The 21,743-nt window shown below is 44.7% G+C and overlaps 1 protein-coding gene across 4 annotated transcripts in view; it reads right to left on the minus strand.

The window, feature by feature from the left end:
• LOC132385384 (myelin-associated glycoprotein-like) overlaps positions 1 to 21,743 on the minus strand; it is a 53,572-nt gene that overhangs the window by 2,445 nt on the left and 29,384 nt on the right. For 3 of the 4 annotated variants that reach the window (XM_059957423.1, XM_059957421.1, XM_059957424.1), the window contains 5 exons: positions 20,396 to 20,677; positions 15,773 to 16,054; positions 7,871 to 8,164; positions 5,315 to 5,411; positions 178 to 265 (listed from right to left, as the gene is read on the minus strand). In XM_059957423.1, the coding sequence (XP_059813406.1) occupies positions 178 to 265; positions 5,315 to 5,411; positions 7,871 to 8,164; positions 15,773 to 16,054; positions 20,396 to 20,677 (1,043 nt within the window). The remainder of the gene's footprint in view (positions 1 to 177; positions 266 to 5,314; positions 5,412 to 7,870; positions 8,165 to 15,772; positions 16,055 to 20,395; positions 20,678 to 21,743) is intronic. The other variant, XM_059957422.1, reaches the window with a different exon arrangement.

Raw genomic sequence — 21,743 nt, forward strand, 5'->3', positions numbered from 1 at the left:
TCCTCTATTCCTCCCTCATTTTTGCTCCTTCCCTTCCTCTCATTCACTCACTCATGCTCCTAAACCAAACCATAGTAGTCTGTGAGCATCTCCCCATAGTGCAACACTCCCCCCTCAATGTCCTTCCCGCAGCGCTGTGCTCCCGGTGTCCTGCCCTTTACTGGACTGAGCTCTGACCTGTACCTGAGGTGCGGTCAAGTGTGCAGTGGAGCTGACGGTGCTGTCCAGGATCTCCAAGGCCGTCTCCTTGGTCCGTGCATCCCGTCTGGAACAGCAGAAGTTTTGCCCAAGGTTACAGAACATCAGAGTGTCAGCCTAATCTCCATCCTGATCCCACCTCACTGTGACATCCAGACCGTCTGATACAACATCCTCCACTGAGGCTGTGGAGTGGCACCACTCTGCCCCTCCTCCCCCTCCCCTTCTCCCCTCCTCCCTTCCCTTCTCACAACCCTCCTCCTCCCCCTTCCCCTTTTCCATCGCCTCCCTTAACCCTCCTCCACCCATGAGAGACAGATAGAGAAAATATATCTGAAAGTTTAATAGTTTCCTTCTTCGTTTGGACGCCTCACCTGTGGTGCTGACAACCGACCACTGATCAAGGTGTGACCCCCAGGCGCTGTGTGACCACGGGATGACAAGGACCAGACTGGAAGACAGGGAATTCCCAGACTCCCTCATTGTGCTTCTGGATCTGGAGCTCCCTTTGTTTAGGTTGGTTTATTTTATGATGTAAGTTATGTATAACATACAGATGCCGTGTACATCCTCCCTGTGACCACATGGATTCCTTCGGGTGCTCTAGTTTCCTCCTACATTCTAAAGACGTACCAGTTAGTAGCTCAACTGGTCATTGTAACTTGTCCTGTGATCGGCTAGGGTTTGGAATGAAGGGCCTGTTCCGTGCTGTGTCCCTAGATTAATTATTTTGTCCTGTCTGTAAAGTACAGTGCTGCTGCTAATGACCACAGCATATACAGTGCCTATAAAACTTTTCACCTCCTTGAAAGTTTTCATGTTTTGTTGTTTTACAACATTGAATCACAGTGGATTTAATTTGTCTTTTTGATTGAGCAGCAGAAAAGGACTCTTTCATGTCAAGGTGCAAAACAGATCTCTACAAAGTGATCAAAATTAATTATAAATATAAAACACAAAATAATTGATTACATAAGTATTCACCCCCTATAATATGACACACCAAATCATGATTGGTCCCCCCTACTGGTTTCAGAAGTCACATAATTAGTTAAGTGGAGATCTGGTTTTGGAGACCTGTGTATGGTCAAGCTGTTTCAATTGATTGTAGTGTACACTGTCTCTAAAACGTATTAACCCCTCCCCAGAAGTTTTAGTGTTCAATTTTTTCAGCATTGTATCATTTGAATTTAATTTGTTTTTCTTGACACTAATCAATAAAAAAAGAATTTTGTGTCAAGGTGAAAACAGATCTCTACAAAATCACAAATATAAAACACAAAATAACTGATTGCATAAATATTCACCCCCCCCCCCTTTAAAATGACCACCAAATCATCACTGGTGCCACCGGATGGTTTCAGCAGTCACATCATTAGTTATATGGAGATGTGTTTTTGGAATCCTGTCTACGGTCAAGGTGTTTCAATTGATTGTAGTAAAAATACACCTGTATCTGGAAGCTCCAACTGCTGGTGAGTCAGTATCCTGGCAAAAGCTACTCCATGAAGACAAAAGAACACTCCAGACAACTTTGTGACAAGGTTATTGAAAAGCACAAGATGAAAGAAGATGGATAAAAGAACATTTCCATGTCACTGAATATCCTTTGGAGAACAGTTAAGTTAATCATCCAGAAATGTAAAGGATATGGCAGAGCTGTAAATCTGCCTCAGCAGGCCATTCTCAAAACCCTGAGTGACTGTGCAAGAAGGGGACTAGTGAGGAAGGCCACCAAGAGACCTGTGACGACTCAGGAGGAGTTGCAAGCTTCAGTGGCTGAGATGGGAGAGACTGTGCAAACAACAACTGTTGTCCAGGTGCTTCACCAGTCACAGGTTTATGGGAGAGTGGCAAAGAGAAAGTTACCATTGAAAATCGCTCACATGAAATCTCAGCTAGCATTGGCCAGAAGGCACGTGGGAGTCTCTGAAGCCAGCTGGAGGAAGGCTCTATGTTACATTGAAACCAAAGTGAACTTGTTGGCCATCAGACTAAACGCTATGTTTGACATAACCCCAAAACCACACATCAGAAACCACCATCCCTACCATGAAACGTGGTGGTGGCTGCAACATGCTGAGGGGATGCTTCACTGCAGCAAGGCTTGTGAAGGTAGAGGGAAAAATGAAGGCAGCAAAATACAGGAAAATCCTGATTTCCCAGGAGAAATGGGTCTTGGGAGAAGATTTGTTTTCCAGCAAGACAATGACCCCAAGCATAAATCCAAAGCCACACAGGAATAGTTTAAAAACAAATGTAATGTCCTGGAGAGGGCAAGTCAGAGTCCAGACTTCAATCCATTTGAGAGTTTGTGGCTGGACTAGAAAAGAGATTTTCACTGACGATCCCCATGCAATCTGACAGAGCTTGAGCAGTTGAAGAATGGGGAAGGCTTGCAGTGTCCAGAAGTGCAAAGCTGAAAGAAACCTGTCCACACAGACTCAAGGCTGTAGTTGCTGCCAAACTTGCATCTACTAAGAACCGATTTAAAGGGGGTGAATACTTCTGCAATCACTTATCTTGTGTTTTACATCTGTAAGTTCAGATCACTTAGTAGAAGTATGTTTTCACTTTGACATATAAGAGTATTTTTCCGTTGATCTGTGTCAACAAAAAGCCAAATTAAATGTACTGTGATTCAATGTTGTAAAACAATAAAACATGAACACTTCCAAGCAGGGTGAATACTTTTTATAGGCAGTGTACACCAGAATGTAGGATCTAACATTGACTGTGAATGTTTGTTGATTGCTAGTCAGTAGGGGAGACAAGGACAGGAACAGACACAGACCCGGTGAAGCAGTCACCCACAGGCAGACAGCAGAGGGTAGGATTTGAATTGAATGATCTTTATTGTCATTATACATAGGTATAATGTACATTACATATACATTACATGTATAATATACCTATGTATAATGAAACTCTGTTTAGCTTCTTCTCAGGCAATTAAATAAAGTGGTAGATAAAAACAAGACAGTAGTAAAAAAAGTATTAAATAGATAAGTAGCAGAAAATAAGTTGCAGCAGCACCAGAACATCACAGTAATGCACAAAGTGCTATTAGTGCAAGTATTTGAGTCCTTGTGTGTGCTCACAGTTTCAGTCATTGTTCTGTGGGAGTGGTGTGATGGAGGCCACGGCTCTGGGGTAGAAGCTGTTCCTCAGTCTATTTGTTCTAGTTTTTAGTGTCCTGAACCTTTTGCTGGACGGCAGCGGGTCAAACAGCGAGTGGCCGGGGTGCGTAGAGTCTCTGGTTATGCTGATTGCTTTCATCCTGAGTTTGCTGGAATAGAGGCTGAGTATTCCTCACCTACAATTCCACTTGACCCCGCAACACCACCTCTTTAGTCAAGAAAGCACAGCATGTCTGTATTTCATGAAGAGATTGAGGATGTAACAATGAACTTAAGCTGGTAAATAGAGGCGACAGCGACAGGAACAGATTTAGACCCAATCAAAGCTGTCACCCACAGGCAGACAGCAGACACAGGTGCAGGGATCGCTCCCTACGTGACTCCCTTGTCCACTCGTAACCCCCATCCCTTCCTACCGATCTCCCTCCTGGCACTTATCCTTGTAAGCAGAACAAGTGCTACATCTGCCCTTACACTTCCTCCCTCACCACCATTCCAGGTGAGGCAACACTTCACCTGTCAGTCGGCCGGTGTGGTATACTGCGTCCGGTGCTCCCGGTGTGGCCTTTTATATATTGGTGAGATCCGACGCAGACTGGGAGACCGTTTCGCTGAACACCTACACTCTGTCCGCCAGAGAAAGCAGGATCTCCCAGTGGCCACACATTTTAATTCCACATCCCATTCCCATTCTGATATGTCTATCCATGGCCTCCTCTACTGTCAAGATGAAGCCACACTCAGGTTGGAGGAACAACACCTTATATACTGGCTGGGTAGCCTCCAACCTGATGGCATGAACATTGACTTCTCTAACTTCCATTAATGCCCCTCCTCCCCTTCTTGCCCCATCCCTGATGTATTTAGTTATTTTCCCTCCTTTTTTTCTCTCTCTCTCTGCCCATCACTCTGCCTGTTCTCCATCTCCCTCTGGTGCTCCCCTCCCCCTTTCTTTCTCCCTAGGCCTCCCGTCCCATGATCCTTTCCCTTCTCCAGCTCTGTATCCCTTTGGCCAAAAAAATCACCTTTCTGGCTCTCAGCTCCACCCCACCCCCTCCGGTCTCCTCATAACATTTTGCATTTTCCCATCCCCCTCCTACTTTCAAATCTCTTACTGTCGTTCCTTTCAGTTAGTGCTGACGAAGGGTCTCGGCCCGAAATGTCAGTAGCGCTTCTCCCTATAGATGCTGCCTGGCCTGCTGTGTTCCACCAGCATTTTGTGGGTGTTGCTTGAATTTCCAGCATCTGCCGATTTCCTCGTGTTAGCAGAGGGTAGGATTTGAACAGAAGCTGAACATTCCTCACCTATAGTTTCACCTGGCCCTGCAACACCATCTCTTTCGTCAAGAATGTACAGCATGTCTCCATTTCCTAAGGAGATTGAGGCGTGTGAGGCTATTTTCTCCCTCTATTCTAACCAATTTTTAACAGGAGCTCCATCGAGAGTATCCTGACCAGCTGTATCACTGTCTGATACGGCAATGGAAAAGCATCTGACCACAAGACCTGACAAAGGATTACAAGGGCTGCTGAAATGATCATCGGGGTATCTCTTCCACCCATCCAAGATGTTTACCAGGACCCTTAGGATTGTCAAGGATCCCTCCCATCCGTCTCACAATCTCGTTCACTATCTTTGTCCCCTCCAGCACCCCACCATCAGGCAGGAGGAACCGTAGCATTATGAGACGGACTGTGAGGATGGGAAACAGCTTCTTCCCCACCACTGAACCCCCTGACACCACCCAGGTCTCATCACTTATAAAGTGTCATTAATGCACCTTATGATCAATGTTAATCTTTTAGAATCTATTTTACTATTTGTTAACTTATTTGTGGGAATGTTGTTTTATGTGCTGTGTGTGTTATTTGCACTGTGTTGTATACCCTCCAGGGAACGATGCTTCATTTGACCGTATAAATGTATACAATTGAAATGACAATAAAACTGAACTTGAATGTTCATCTGGACTTACTTCTGGATGTACCTGGAGATGAAGAACCCAGCCAGTAGCATACTGAGAATGACATTGCTCGTGAGTAACACTGTGATCCAGACAGCAGAGACCCCACCTGTAACATCAAGCAACAGGACAGCTTCAGAATAGTCCACTGTACAAGTCAACCCCTTTCTCATTTATGGACAGACTACTGCCCAGGATTGAAAGAAGATGTAGAAAGTTGCAAACTCAGTAGCATCATGGTCACCTGCCTCTTTAGTACCTAAATCATCTTCAAAAGTTGAAGCCTCAAATAGGCATCATTATAGACCCCACCATACACGATATGCCTTCTTCGCATTGTTGCCATCAAGGAGGAAGTAGAAGACACACACTCATGTGTGAGGAACAGTTTCATCTTCACTACCACTGCCTCATGACTCTTTTCACTATTTTGGTCTCTCTTTGCACAACTTATATAATTTGCTTTCTATAAATATATATCATGCCTATAAAAAGTATTCATCCTTTATTGTTTTACAACATTGATTCACTGTGGATTTAATTTGGCTTTTTTGACACTAATCAATAGAAAAAAAACTCTTTCATGTCAAAATGAAAACAGATCTCTGCAAAGTGATCTAAATTAATTGCAAATTCAAAACACAAAATAATTGATTGCATAAGTATTCACCCCTCTTTAACACAGCACAACTAATCATCACTAGTGCAGCCAACTGGTTTTGGAAGTCACATCATTATTTACATGGACATATGTTTTTGGAGACCTGTACAATCAAAGTACTTTAATTAATTGTGGTAAAAATACACCTGAACCAGGAATGTCCAACTGCTTGTGAGTCAGGGTGCTGGCAAAAACTACACCATGAAGGGTTATTGAAAAGTACAAGTCAGGAGTAGGATACAATACAATTTCCAAGTCACTGACTATCCCTTGGAGAAGAGTTAAATCAGTCGTCGAGAAATGGAAAGAATATGGCATAGCTGTACATCTGCCCGGAGCAGGCTGTCTTCAAAAAGTGAGTAACCATGAAAGAAGGAGAATAGTGAGGAAGGTCACCAAGAGACCGATGACAACTCTGGAGGAGTTACAAGCTTCAGTGGCTGAGATAGGAGAGATTGTGCATACAACAACTGTTGCCCGGGTACTTCACCAGTTTCAGCGTATGGGAGAGTGGCAAACAAAAGGACACTGTTGAAAAGAAACCCACATGAAATCACAGCTAGAGTTTGCTGGAAGGCAGGCGGGAGACTCTGAAGTCAGGTAGAAGAAGGTTCTATGGTCTGATTAACCAAAATTGAACAGTTAATGCTGTTTGGCGTAAGCCAGACACTGCACATTATCAAAAACACACCATCCCCACAGTGAAACGTGACAGTGACTGCATCACACTGTGGGGATGCTGCACTGCAGCAGGCCCTGGTAGGTTTGGAAGGCAGAGGGTAAAATCATTGCAGCAAAGTACAGGGGAATCTTGTTGGAAAACCTGATGCAGTCTGCAAGAGAACTGGGTATGGGAGAAAATTTGTTTCCTAGCAAGACAAAGATCCCAAGCAGAAAGCCAAAACTACACAGGAATGGATTAAGAACAATAATGTTCATGTCTTGTTGTGGCAATGTCACAGTACGGACCTCAATCTAGTTGAGAATTTATGGCTGGACTAAAAAATTGTGGTATAATTATGATTCCCATGAAGTCAGACAGACGGTGAGCAGTTCTGTAAGGAAGAATGGGGAAAAATTGCAGATGTGCCTCTCTGAAAGAGACCCATCCACACAGACTCAAGGATGTAATTGCTGTCAAAGGTGCATCTACTAAATACTGAGTTGAAGGGGGTCAATACTTATGCAATCAATTATTTTGTGTTTTATATTTGTAAGTAATTTATATCACTTTGTAGAGATCCATTTTCACTTTAACATGAAAGAGTCTTTTCCTGTTGATCAATGTCAAAAAATGCCAAATTAAATCTACTGTGATTCAATGTTATAAAACAATAAAACATGAAAACTTCCTGGGGGGTGAATACTTTTTATAGGCACTGCATATATATTTCTTATTGTAATTTGTAGATATTCTATTGCATATTGTCATGTAGTCCTGCCACAAAACAACACACTTGACAGCGTGTGCCGGTGATATTGGACCTGATTCTGATTCTCATGTAATATCCAGGACATTTGGCTTTTCAGAGCCAACATTTTGTTGGAGAGAGAGATCCAAGTGAAAACCCTAGTCCTTGGATAAAGGCAGTGGGGTCTTAAAGGAGAGTGAACAGTGTGATTCCCATTTCACCATCCCAGTGTGTTCCTCAGCTTGTGATCTGATCCCAAGGGTAGCAGGGCAGCAGTCTGTACACAGCAAGATCCCATGACTAGCAATGTGATGATGACCACCAATGGGGTTCAGACTCTGGCGTAAACTCCCATCTGGCCGTGCGATTTTCCCCATCCCTCCAGAAGGGAAGGGTGGACTTTGCTCAGTGGAGCTTGAGTGGAGGACGGAGGGAATTGCTGAGGTTAAGGCTGCACTCCGCAGAATGGAGAATATTCCTCAGAGATATCCTCACCTTTCATCCACAGGGACACCGCGAACATGACCTCTCCATGTTGGTTTCGGACAGTACAGAGGGCGGTCACATCCCCCTCTCCCTCGCCCACACCCAAGGTCAGCGTGCCAGTCACCAGCTGCCCGTCTGCCACCTGCCACGTCTGGAAACGACCGTGCGTCTGGTTCCCGCTGAGGTTGGCGAGGGGGAGGTGCCAGGTGAGCTCTCCGGGTGGGTTTGATCTGGCCGCACACACACATGTGATGACATCGGGGGTCCGAGTGCATCCTGGGTCCCGAGAAATCTCAGGCTTATCTGGGAAGAAACAGGCAGGAGATGTTGGTAGCACTGATATATTGTAATGGTCCAGTGTTATTCTGAAGCATCAGCTGTCCTCTGTGGGACACCTCTTTCCATTCTCTGTAAACTGAGGCTGTCTCCATTTTGATGCGTTGGATCCCCGTCCTCCACATTCAGAGATGCTCTTCTGCATATCACTGCTGTAACGTGTGATTGTTTGAGTTACTGTCGCCTTCCTGTCACATTGAACCAGTCTAGCTATTCTCCACTGACCTCTCTCATTAACAAAGTGTTTTCACCCACAGAACTGACACTCAATGGATTTTTTTCTCTGTTTGTTTTTCACACCATCCTCTGTAAACTCTGAAGACTATGGTGTGTGAAAATTCCAGAGTAGCAGTTCCTGAAATCATCAGGCTCTTCAACAAAAGAGGATAGCTACACTCATTTAAGAACTCTGTATACTGTTACTTCATGCTAGTTATTTATTAAGAGTTATTTATATCTGCATTTGCACAGTTTGTTTACAGTTAACAGTTACTGTTCTATGGATTTCCTAAGTATGCCTGCAGACAATGGTTAAAGTCACTTTGATCACATTTCTTCCCCATTCCACTATTTACTCTGAACCACAACAGAATCTCTTAACCATGAGGCAGCGGGAGTATTTAAAGAGAACACTTGTTGAAGTAGGTCATTTTCTTTGGCAGTTTAACGAGGGCACGACTGCGCAAGCGCGTGCAAGTCGGACCGTGCAAATGCAGATATAAATAACTCTTAATAAATAACTAGCATTAAGTAACAGTATACAGAGTTCTTAAATGAGTGTAGCTATCTTTTGTTGAAGAGCCTGATGATTTCAGGATCTGCTACTCTGGAATTTTCACACACCATAGTCTTCAGAGGCAGCGGAAGTATGTAAAGAGAACAGTTAGACAGAGCGGGCGACGGAGTAGAGGGAGAGAGTAGGAAGGCTTTGTCTCGAGAGGCTTCGGCGAGCAGAGGCTGAGAACAAGCTTCACTCCAAGTGAGGTAAGGCTGGGTAAGTTCCTTTCAAAGGAGAAAGTTTCAAAAGTTGAGGCAAGTATTGGGTAGGTCATGGCAGCTGAGATCGGCCCCGTGGTTTGTTCATCCTGCAGCATGTGGGAAATCAGGGATACTTCCAGTGTCCCTGACAACTATGTGTGCAGGAAGTGTGTCCAAATGCAGCTTCTGGCAGACCGCATTGAGCGTCTGGAGCTGAGATTGGATTCATACTGGAGCATCCGCGATGCTGAGAAAGTCGTGAATAACACTTTCAGTGAGTTGGCCACACCGCAGGTAAAGGCTACACAGACAGAAAGGGAAGGGGTGGCCACTAGACAGCGTAGCAGTAGGCAGGTAGTGCAGGAGTCCCCTGAGGTCATCTCCCTCCTAAACAGATATACTGTTTTGGACACTGTTGGAGGAGATGTCTCATCAGGGGAAGGCAGCAGCAGCTGAGTTCATGGCACCATGGGTGACTCTGCAGCACAGGAGGGAAGGAAAAGGAGTGGGAGAGCTATACTGATAGGGGATTCGATTGTAAGGGGAATAGATAGGCGTTTCTGCAGCCGCAAACGAGACTCCAGGATGGTATGTTGCCTCCCTGGTGCAAGGGTCAAGGATGACTCTGAGCGGCTGCAGGACATTCTGGAATGGGAGGGTGAACAGCCAGTGGTCGTGGTGCACATAGGTACCAACGATATAGGTAAAAAACGGGATGAGGTCCTACAAGGTGAATTTAGGGAGTTAGGAGATAAACTAAAAAGTAGGACCATAAAGGCAATAATCTCTGGATTACTACTAGTGCCACGTGCTAGTTAGAGTAGAAATAGGAGGATATTTCAGCTGAATATGTGGCTTGAAAAATGGTGCAAGGGGGAGGGATTCAAATTTCTGGGGATTGCAACCAGTTCTGGGGAAGGTGGGACAGGTATAAACAGGACGGTCTGCACCTGGGCTGGACTGGAACCAATGTCCTGGGGCAGCGTTTGCTACTGCTGTTCAGGAGGATTTAAACGAATGTGGCAGGGGGATGGGAACAAGTGCAGAGAGACAGAGGGGTGTAAAATGAGGGTAGAAGCAAAAAGTAGTAAGGTGAAAAGTAAAAGTGGCAGGCAGGCAAATCCAGGGCAAAAAGCAAAAAGAGACACTTTTCAACATAATTGTATAAGGGCTAAGAGTGTTGTAAAAACAAGCCTGAAGGCTTTGTGTGTGAATGCGAGGAGCATTCGTAACAAGGTGGATGAATTGAATGTGCAGATAGTTATTAATGAATATGATATAGTTGGGATCACAGAGACATGGCTCCAGGGTGACCAAGGATGGGAGCTGAACATCCAGGGATATTCAATATTCAGGAAGGATAGACAGGAAGGAAAAGGAGGTGGGGTAACGTTGCTGGTTAGAGGGGAGATTAACGCAATAGAAGGGGAGGACATTAGCCTGGAGGATGTGGAATCGATTTGGGTAGAGCTGCATAACACTGGTGGGAGTTGTGTACAGGCCACCTAACAGTAGTAGTGAGGTTGGGAATGGCATTAAACAGGAAATTAGAAATGCATGCAATAAAGGAACAGTAGTTATAATGGGTGACTTCAATCTACATATAGATTGGGTGAACCAAATTGGTAAGGGCGCTGAGGAAGAAGATTTCTTGGAATGTATGCGGAATGGTTTTCTGAACCAAAATGTCGAGGAACCAACTAGAGAGCAGGCCATTCTAGATTGGGTATTGAGCAATGAGGAAGGGTTAGTTAGCAATCTTGTTGTGCAAGGCCCCTTGGGTAAGAGTGACCATAATATGGTGGAATTCTTCATTAAGATGGAGAGTGACATAGTAAATTCAGAAACAAAGGTTCTGAACGTAAAGAAGGGTAACTTTGAAGGTATGAGATGTGAATTAGCTAAGATAGACTGGCAAATGATACTTAAAGGGTTGATGGTGGATATGCAATGGCAAGCATTTAAAGATCACATGGATGAACTACAACAATTGTTCCTCCCAGTTTGGCAAAAGAATAAACCAGGGAAGGTATTGCACCCATGGCTGACAAGGGAAATTAGGGATAGTATCAAGTCCAAAGAAGAAACATATAAATTAGCCAGAAAAAGCAGCACACCTGAGGACTGGGAGAAATTCAGAGACCAGCAGAGGAGGACAAAGGGCTTAATTAGGAAAGGGAAAAAAGATTATGAGAGAAAGCTGGCAGGGAACATAAAAATTGACTGTAAAAGCTTTTATAGATATGTGAAAAGAAAAAGATTGGTCAAGACAAATGTAGGTCCTTTACAGTCAGAAACAGGTGAATTGATCATAGGGAACAAAGACATGGCAGACCAATTGAATAACTACTTTGGTTCTGTCTTCACTAAGGAGGACATAAATAATCTTCCGGAAATAGTAAGGGACCGAGGGTCTAATGAGATGGAAGAACTGAGGGAAATACATGTTAGTAGGGAAGTGGTGTTAGGTAAATTGAAGGGTTTAAAGGCAGATAAATCCCCAGGGCTAGATGGTCTGCATCCCAGAGTGCTTAAGGAAGTAACCCAAGAAAAAGTGGATGCATTAGTGATAATTTTTCAAAACTCCTTAGATTCTGGATTAGTTCCTGAGGATTGGAGGGTGGCTAATGCAACCCCACTTTTTAAAAAAAGAGGGAGAGAAAAACCGGGGAATTATAGACCAGTTAGTCTGAAATCGGTGGTGGGGAAAATGCTAGAGTCGGTTATCAAAGAAAGAGGTGAAATCATCGGACAAAGTCAGCATGGATTTGTGAAAGGAAAATCATGTCTGACGAATCTTATAGAATTTTTTGAAGATGTAACTAGTAGAGTGGATAGGGGAGAGCCAGTGGATGTGGTATATTTAGATTTTCAAAAGGCTTTTGAAAAGGTCCCACACAGGAGATTAGTGTGCAAACTTAAAGCACACAGTATTGGGGGTATGGTATTGATGTAGATAGAGAATTGGTTGGCAGACAGGAAGCAAAGTGTGGGAGTAAAAGGGACCTTTTCAGGACGGCAGGCAGTGACTAGTGGGGTACTGCAAGGCTCAGTGCTGGGACCCCAGTTGTTTACAATATATATTAATGATTTAGACGAGGGAATTAAATGCAGCATCTCTAAGTTTGCGGATGACAAGAAGCTGGGCGGCGGTGTTAACTGTGAGGAGGATGCTAAGAAGATGCAGGGTGACTTGGATAGGTTAGGTGAGTGGGCAAATTCATGGCAGATGCAATTTAATGTGGATAAATGTGAGGTTATCCACTTTGGTTGCAAGAACAGGACAACAAATTATTATCTGAACGGTGGCCGATCAGGAAAAGGGGAGATGCAACGAGACCTGGGTGTCATTGTACACCAATCATTGAAGGTGAGCATGCAGGTACAGCAGGCGGTGAAAAAGGCAAATGGTATGTTGGCATTCATAGCAAAAGGATTTGAGTACAGGAGCAGGGAAGTTCTACTGCAGTTGTACAAGGACTTGGTGAGACCGCACTTAGAGCATTGTGTGCAGTTTTGGTCCCCTAATCTGAGGAAAGACATTCTTGCCATAGAGGGAGTACAGAGAAGGTTCACCAGATTGATTCCTGGGATGGCAGGACTTTCATATGAAGAAAGACTGGATCAATTGGGCTTACACTCACTGGAATTTAGAAGATTGAGGGGGGATCTTATTGAAACATATAAAATTCTAATGGGATTGGACAGGCAAGATGCAGGAAGATTGTTTCCGATGTTGGGGAAGTCCAGAACGAGGGGTCACAGTTTAAGGATAAAGGCCTTTTAGGACCGAGATGAGGAAAAACTTCTTCACCCAGAGAGTGGTGAATCTGTGGAATTCTCCCACAGGAAACAGTTGAGGCCGGTTCATTGGCTATATTTAAGAGGAAGTTAGATATGGCCCTTGTGGCTAAAGGGATCGGGGGTATGGAGAGAAAGCAGCTACAGGGTTTTGAGTTGGATGATCAGCCATGATCATACTGAATGGTGGTGCAGGCTCGAAGGGCCAAATGGCCTACTCCCACACCTATTTTCTATGTTTCCATGTCTGCATGCTTTAATGCACTGAGTTGCCATCACATGATTCACTGATTAGATATTTGCATTAATGAGCAAGTGTACAGGTACTTAATAAAATGGCCACTGAGGCTACATCCACACTAGACCGGATAATTTTGAAATCGCTGGTTTCACGTAAAAACGACAGGCATCCACACCAGGCGTTTACTTGGGTGAATCTCCTCCTACTGGGCATGCACAGGACACATCTACAGAAAACAAGTGACAAGTTTGGTGTCGAATTTCGCTGTGAAAGTGCGTGTTTATACAGTAACAGACCAGAAAAACTTAAAAGGAAATTGCCAAACGATGGACAGCTGTTGGCTCTCACACAGGAGGACTTAAAACTAAAATAAACAATACTGTAGCGTATGGAGGCAACCGACCGGGAGTTCACGGAGAGTATGACCCGGCTGATGACGAACATTGAAAAACTGACGAACTCTGCTGCATTAATAAAGCACCTTGTTAAATGTATAAACCATGTCTGCATCAGTGTTAACACAAGGAAATCTGAAGATGCTGGAAATTCAAGCATCACACACAAAATGCTGGTAGAACACAGCAGGCCAGGCAGCATCTATAAGTAGAAGCACTGCCGACGAGTCCTGACGAAGGGTCTCGGCCCTTAGTACATAGTACATAGTAAAAATGAGACAACATTTTTCAGGGCCATGGTGTTACATGACACAGTACAAAAACTAGACTGAACTACGTAAAAAAAACAACACAAAGAAAGCTGCACTAGACTACAGACCTACACAGGACTGCATAAAATGCACAAAAACAGTGCCAACATTACAATAAATAATAAACAGGACAATAGGGCAAGGTGTCAGTCCGGGCTTCAGGTATTGAGGAGTCTGACAGCTTGGGGGAAGAAACTGTTACATAGTCTGGTCGTGAGAGCCCGAATGCTTTGGAGCCTTTTCCCAGACGGCAGGAGGGAGAAGAGTTTGTATGAGGGGTGCATGGGGTCCTTCATAATGCTGTTTGCTTTGCGGATGCAGCGTGTAGTGTAAATGTCCGTGATGGTGGGAAGAGAGACCCCGATGATCTTCTCAGCTGACTCACTATCCGCTGCATGGTCTTGCGATCCATGATGGTGCAATTTCTGAACCAGGCAGTGATGCAGCTGCTCAGGATGCTCTCAATACAACCGCTGTAGAATGCGATAAGGATGGGGGTGGGAGATGGACATTCCTCAGCCTTCACAGAAAGTGGAGACGCTGCTGGGCTTTCTTTGATATGAAGCTGGTATCAGGTGAACACCCAAGAAAAATTTGGTGCTCTTTACGATCTCTACCGAGAAGTTGTCGATGTTCAGCGGGTAATGGTTGCTCCGTGCCCTCCTGAAGTCAACAACCATCGCTATTGTTTTGTTCACATTCAGAGACAAGTTGTTGGCACTGCACCAGTCCATTAGCCGCTGCACCTCCTCTCTGTAAGCTGACTCGTCGTTCTTGCTGATGAGATCCACCACGGTCATGTCATCGGTGAACTTGATGATGTGGTTTGAGCTGTGTGTTGCAGCACAGTCGTGGGTCAGCAGAGTGAACAGCAGTGGACTGAGCACACAGCCCTGGGGAGCCCCCGTGCTCAGTGTGATGGTGTTGGAGATGCTGCTCCCAATCCGGACTGACTGAGGTCTCCCAGTCAGGAAGTCTAGGATCCAGTTGCAGAGGGAGGTGTTCAGGCCCAATAGGCTCAGCTTTCCAATCAGTTTCTGAGGAATGATTGTGTTGAATGCTGAACTGAAGTCTATGAACAGCATCCGAACGTACGTGTCTTTTTTGTCCAGGCGGGTTAGGGCCAGGTGGAGGGTGGTGGCAATGGCATCATCTGTGGAGCGGTTGGGACGGTACGCAAACTGCAGGGGGTCCAGTGAGGGGGGCAGCAGGGTCTTGATGTGCCTCATGACAAGCCTCTTGAAACACTTCATGATGGTGGATGTGAGTACAACGGGGTGGTAGTCATTTAGGCAGGACACTGAAGACTTCTTCGGCACGGGGACGATGGTGGCGGCCTTGAACCACATTGGAAAGGTGGCGCTGCTCAGGGAAATGTTGAAAACAGGGAAAAGTGAGTATACTTATTCAGTAAGTTATGGGTCAAAGTATTTGGTGAATACATTTCAAACTCTTCTAACTTCAGTCTTGTTGCCATCTGTTCTGAAATTGTCAGGTTGTTTGGGGTGTTGTGTTCAAGAAAACAATGAAATTCCACGCTGCTGCCACCATTTGATTGGGCGGGTCATGACAGAGTTTTAAAAATCTCCGGTTACCCATCCACATTACTCTGCCCAATCGACATTTTCAAATTTACACACTCTGGAGGGTGTTTTAGAAAAGCTCCATTTTCAGGGGAGGAATACGCAGTTTCAATGTGGAAGGAGGGTCAAAAAGAAGTGAAAAAGCTTTGTTTACGGATTTATCTGGTCTAGTGTGGACGTAGCCTGAGTGTGTATTGTGTATCGAAGGATAAATAGACCAATGACTTTGTATTTGTACTTAGAGATGTAGCAATGCATCCACTTACACTCCACACTGAGGGTGAGGACCCTCTCCGCAGTCCCGTGTTCATTCTCCGCCACACACTGATAGACTCCAACCTGCTGGGGGGTCACCTGAGGAAACTCCAGCCACAGTTCATTACTGGAACTTCTTGTGTTCAGTGTGACACCGAGATGTCTCCACGTTAGATTAGACACTGGGAAACTCTGGACAGAGCAGAGGATCGATGTAGGAATCCCTTCCTTCATATTCACCCAGGAATTGTTCACGCTGTTGGTAGAAGTGATTGAGAGATTCTGTGGGGCGTCTAATAAAGACAAATAAAGAGTTAAGTATGAATACACATGGTGTAGAACAAGATTTTATGTGTCAATTACCTGAATAATTTCTACAATCAATTCCATTCCACCTTTCCAATGCGTTCCAATGTACATTGAATGTGGAAAAGTACAGCTCAGGAACAGGCCCTCCTGCTCATGATGTTATGGTGAGAGAATTATTCTAGAAACAAAATCCCTAACTAAGCTAATCTATTCTGCCCACAACATGTCCATTTCTCTCCATTCCCTGCACATTCCTATGCCCATCTTAGTGCCTTTGAAACACCTCAACCTTCACCACCACCCCGACAGAACTTTACAGGCTACTTCAGCTCACTATATTAGAAGAAAACTTATCCTGTGAATCTTGTTTGCATTTACGCCTTACCATAGAACCATAGAACACTACAGCACAGTACAGGCCCTTCAGTCCTCCATCTTGTGCCGACCCATATAATCCTTAAAAAAGTACTAAACCCACACTACTCCATAACCCTCCATTTTCCTTTCATCCATGTGCCTGTCCAAGAGGCTCTTAAATACTCCTAATGTTTTACCCTCCACCACCATCCCTGGTAAATCATTCCAGGCACTCACAATTCTCTGTGTAAAGAAACTTGCCCCTGATGTCTCCCCTAAACTTCCCTCCCTTAATTTTGTACATATGACCTCTGGTGGTTGCTATTGTTGCCCTGGGAAACAGGTACTGACTACCCACCCTATCTATGCCTCTCATAATCTTGTAGACCTCTATCAAGTCCCCTCTCATTCTTCTATGCTCCAAAGAGAAAAGTCCCAGCTCTGCTAACCTTGCTTCATATGACTTGTTCTCCACACCAGGCAACATCCTGGTAAATCTCATCTGCACCCTCTCCATAGCTTCCACATCCTTCCTATAATGAGGTGACCAGTATTGAACACAATGTCTGGTGCAGAGGCGGTTTCACCAGAGATTTGTAGAGTTGCAACATGACCCCTCTACTCTTGAACTCAGTCCCCCTGTTAATGAAACCTAGCATCCCATAGGCCTTCTTAACCACCCTATCAACCTGTGCAGTGACCTTGAGGGATGAATGGATTTGAACCCCAAGTTCCCTTTGTTCATCCACACTCTTAGGTGACCATTAATCCTGTACTCAGTCTTCTGGTTTGTCCTTCCAAAAGACATTGCCTCACACTTATCCGGATTGAACTCCATCTGCCATTTTTCTGCCCAACTCTGCAGCCTGTCTATATCCTCTTGTAACCTTCAACCACCTACAGCTCCATCCACAACTCCTCCAATCTTCGTGGCATCCGCAAACTTACTAACCCATCCTTCCGCCTCAACATCCAGGTCATTTATAAAAATCACAAACAGCAGGAGTCCCAGGACTGATCCCTGTGGCACTCCATTAGTCACCGACCTCCAGGCAGAATACATTCCTTCCACAACTACCCTCTGCTTTCCTCCTTCAAGACAATTTTTTATCCAAACGCCAAGGTTCCACTTATCCCATGCCTCATGACTTTCCGGATGAGTCTCTCATGAAGGACCTTGTCAAATGCTTTGCTAAAGTCCATGTAGACCACATCCACTGCCCTGCCCTCATCAATTTCTTTTGTTACTTCTTCAAAAAACTCAATCAGGCTCATGAGGCACGATCTTCCCTTCACAAAGCCATGTTGACTATCTATGAGTAGACTGTATTTCTCTAATTGCTCGTAGATCCTATCCTTAAGAACCTCTTCCAGTAGTTTGCATACCACCGACATAAGACTCACCAGTCTAAAGTTCCCAGGTTTCTCCCTATTACCTTTTTTAAACATTTTCTATTCTCCAGTCCTCCGGCACTTCCCCGGCAGCCAAAGCCCTGAAACCTTCTCGCCTTCGATGCATGGTCTCCAATACGGAACACTACAACCTCAGGTAGAAGTTATTGACCATCTATTGTTGCCCTGATATCTCCACCCAGTCTCTGGTGAAAACAATTCGTATGTCAAATTTTCCCTTATTGCTCCTGCTCTGTCATCCAGACGGCATCCTCTTCTTCACCCTCTCCAAAGTCTCTACACTCTTCCTATAATGCGGTGAACAGAACTGAATGCAATAGTTCACATGGAGTCTAACAGAAACTTTCTAACGTAACTTCACAACTCTGGGACTCATAAAGCCAAACATGCCTTACACCCTATAAAACTCTTGGGAGCTATGAACACAGATCTCCAGAATCCTCTGATCATCAACATTGTAAAAGGTCCTGCCATTTACTGTTTCTATCACACTACACCTGATCTTCCAAACTGGAACACCTCACCTTGCCTCAATTCATCTCCATCTGCCACGTCTCTGACCCAACCTGCATCTGATCTATGTACCACCTAATCTCTTGGAAACCTTTTTCATTATCTACAACAACCCCAATTTAGGAAATAGCAAATTAAATGGGTCCACAAGCTGGACAACAAGAAGGAACATTTCCCATCCTCAAAACTTGTCCAATCTGTTGGAAGCTTCTAAACACTGACTCACCGTAAGCTCAGCTGTTTTGTGGTAGATGTGGGTGGGGTGAGGGAGATTGGGTTTGCGGGTATCAGTGTCACTTCATTCTTCCTGTTGGTCAGCCTTGCACACCCCCGTGTTAGGTAAAGTGGGGAGTGATGGGTTACATGGGGAGGTACTAAAAGACTCTGGAGAGGGCAGAGCAACATCACCAGGGTCCCCTGCCTGGCCATGAACATCTAAGCTGAGCCTAGTAGGTCAGATAAAGCATTTCACTGCTATAACACACGAGAGTTTGAGTTACTGTCGCCTTCCTGTCAGATTGGACCAGGCTAGGTATTCTCCTCTGACCTCTCTCATTAACAAGGTGTTTTTGCCAAAGGAACTGCTGCTCAATGAATTTTTACTGTTTCCTTTTCACGCTGTTCACTGTAAACTCTAAAGATCATTGTGCGTGCCAACTCCAAGATCAGCATTTTCTGAAATCATTAGACTCCTGAACAAAAGGGGATATTTACGCTCATTTAAGGGCTCTGTATAGTTATTTCTTGCTCGTTATTTATTAAGAGTTATTTATATCTGCATTTGCACAGTTTGTTTACAGTTAACAGTTACTGTTTTATGGATTTCCTAAGTATGCCTGCAAAGAATGGTTAAAGTCACCTTGATCACATTTCTTCCCCATTCCACTATTTGCTCTGAACCACAACAGAATCTCTTAACCATGTCTGCATGCTTTTATGCATTGAGTTGCCATCACATGATTCACTGATCAGATATTTGCATTAATGAGCAAGTGTACAGGTACTTAATAAAATGGCCACTGAGGCTACGTCCACACTATTCCAGATAATTTTGAAATCGCTGGTTTCATTTAAAAATGATAGGCATCCACACCAGGCGATTTTAAAAATACCCCCGTCCACTTTAAAATGGGTATTTGGGTGAATCTCCTCCTACTGGGCATGCGCAGGACACATCTACAGAAAACAAGCGACAAGTTTGGTGTTGAATCTCACTGCGAAAGTGCATATTTGTGCAGTAACAGACCAGAAAAACGTAATAGGAAACTTGCAAATGACAGACAGCTGTTGGCTCTCATGCATAAGGACTTAAAGCTAAAATAAAGAAATATTGGAGCGTATGGAGGCAACCGACCGGGAGTTCACGGAGAGTATGACCCGGCTGATGACGAACATTGAAAAACTGACTAACTCTGTTGCATTAATAAAGCACCTTGTTAAATGTATAAAACATGTCTGCACCAGTGTTATCTTGTATTTCCACACAATGTTACATTAGGCTGTTACACGTCTATTGTGAGAGAAGTACTTGCATAAATAGGTAAACCACCTTCATAGAAGCAAGGAGAGAAAACAGGGCAAAGTGAGTATACTTAATTATTCAGTAAGTTATAGGCCAAAGTATTTGGTGAGTACATTTCTAACTCTTCTGACTTCAGTCTTGTTGCCATCTGTTCTGAAATTGTTAGGTTGTGTGTGGTTTTGCGTTTAAGAAAACAATGGAATTCCACGCTGCCGCCACCATTTGATCAGGCAGGTCATGACAGGGTTTTTAAAAATCTCAGTTACCCATCCACATTACTCTGCCCAATCGACGTTTTCAAATTTACACACTCTGGAGGGTGTTTTAGAAAAGCCTCATTTTCAGGGGAGGAAAACGCTGTTTCAGTGTGGACGCAGAGTCAAAAAGAAGAGAAAAAGCTTTGGTTACGGATTTATCCAGTCTAGTGTGGACGTAGCCTGAGTGTGTATTGTGTATCGAAGGATAAATAGTCCACTGACTTTGCATTTGTACTTAGAGATGTAGCAATACATCCACTTACACTCCACACTGAGGGTGAGGACCCTCTCCGCAGTCCCGTGTTCATTCCCCGCCACACACTGATAGACTCCAGCCTGCTGGGGGGTCACCTGAGGAAACACCAGCCACAGTTCATTGCTGGAACTTGTTGTGTTCAGTGTGACACCGAGATGTCTCCACGTTAGATTAGACACTGGGACACTCTGGACGGAGCAGAGGATCGATGTAGGAATCCCTTCCTTCATATTCACCCAGGAATTGTTCACGCTGTTGGTAGAAGTGATTGAGAGATTCTGTGGGGCGTCTAAAGACAAACAGATGGTTAACAGTGCAACAGTTTTGAGGCAATTGAAGACCATAAATCAGTTTTAAAAGTGAGCTGGTCCTGTTGGGATGTCTGCGGAGCAAGAGATCACGGAGTGAGTGGAGGCAGGTCTCTGTGGGTTTGTGCGTATGAGGAGTGTTTGATGGCTCTGGGCCGATACTCACTGGAGTTTACAAGAATGAGGGGAATCTCACTGAAACTTAGTGAATATTGAAAGCCTATACCGGGAGGACGTGGAGATAATGTTTCCTGTAGTGTGCAGGTCGAGGACCGGGGGAACAGCTTCAGAATAGAGGGATGTCCATTTAGAAAGCAGGTGAGGAGACAATTCTTCAGCCAGAGGGTGGTGAATCTGTGTAAGTCATTGCCACAGTCGGCTGTGGAGGACAAGTCATTGGGTATATTTAAAATGGAGGTTAATAGCTTCTTGCTGAGGGTGTCAAATATTACGGAGAAGACCAGAGAATGGGGTTGAAGGGGTTAACAAATCAGACATGATGGAATTTGTGTAGCAGAGTCGATGGGCTGGGTGGCCCAATTCTGCTCCTATATCATATGGTCCACAGTCCAAATTCCTCGCCACAAACTCACAGCCAAGGACAGCCCTGCACTGATTACGGAGAAAGTGTTGTCCAGTTTGAACGGCAGAAACGAGGGATCATGCAATATTCGACAGACAATTATGAGGGAGCATTGTGGGCAAAGATGCAGTGCGGAACATTGTTGTCACAGACTGTTGTCACACAGACGGAGCACCACACTGTCGGAGGGATGATTCTGAGATAGGGTCACACTGTGGGAGGGGCGATACTGGGGAAAAGTCACACTGCAGGAGGTGAAATACTGAGGAACAGTTACACTGTTTGAGGAGTATACTATGGGAGAGGCGATACTGAAGAGGAGTCACACAGTGGGAGGGGCGATACTGTGGCAGAGTCACACTGTGGGAGGGGCGATACTGAGGCAGAGTCACACTATGGGAGGGGCAATGCTGAGGGAGAGTCATACTGTGGGAGGGGCGATACTGAGGAAGAGTCACACTGTG

The sequence above is a fragment of the Hypanus sabinus genome, assembly GCF_030144855.1.
Source record: "Hypanus sabinus isolate sHypSab1 chromosome 1 unlocalized genomic scaffold, sHypSab1.hap1 SUPER_1_unloc_14, whole genome shotgun sequence".
In the NCBI taxonomy this organism is placed as follows: Eukaryota; Metazoa; Chordata; class Chondrichthyes; order Myliobatiformes; family Dasyatidae; genus Hypanus; species Hypanus sabinus.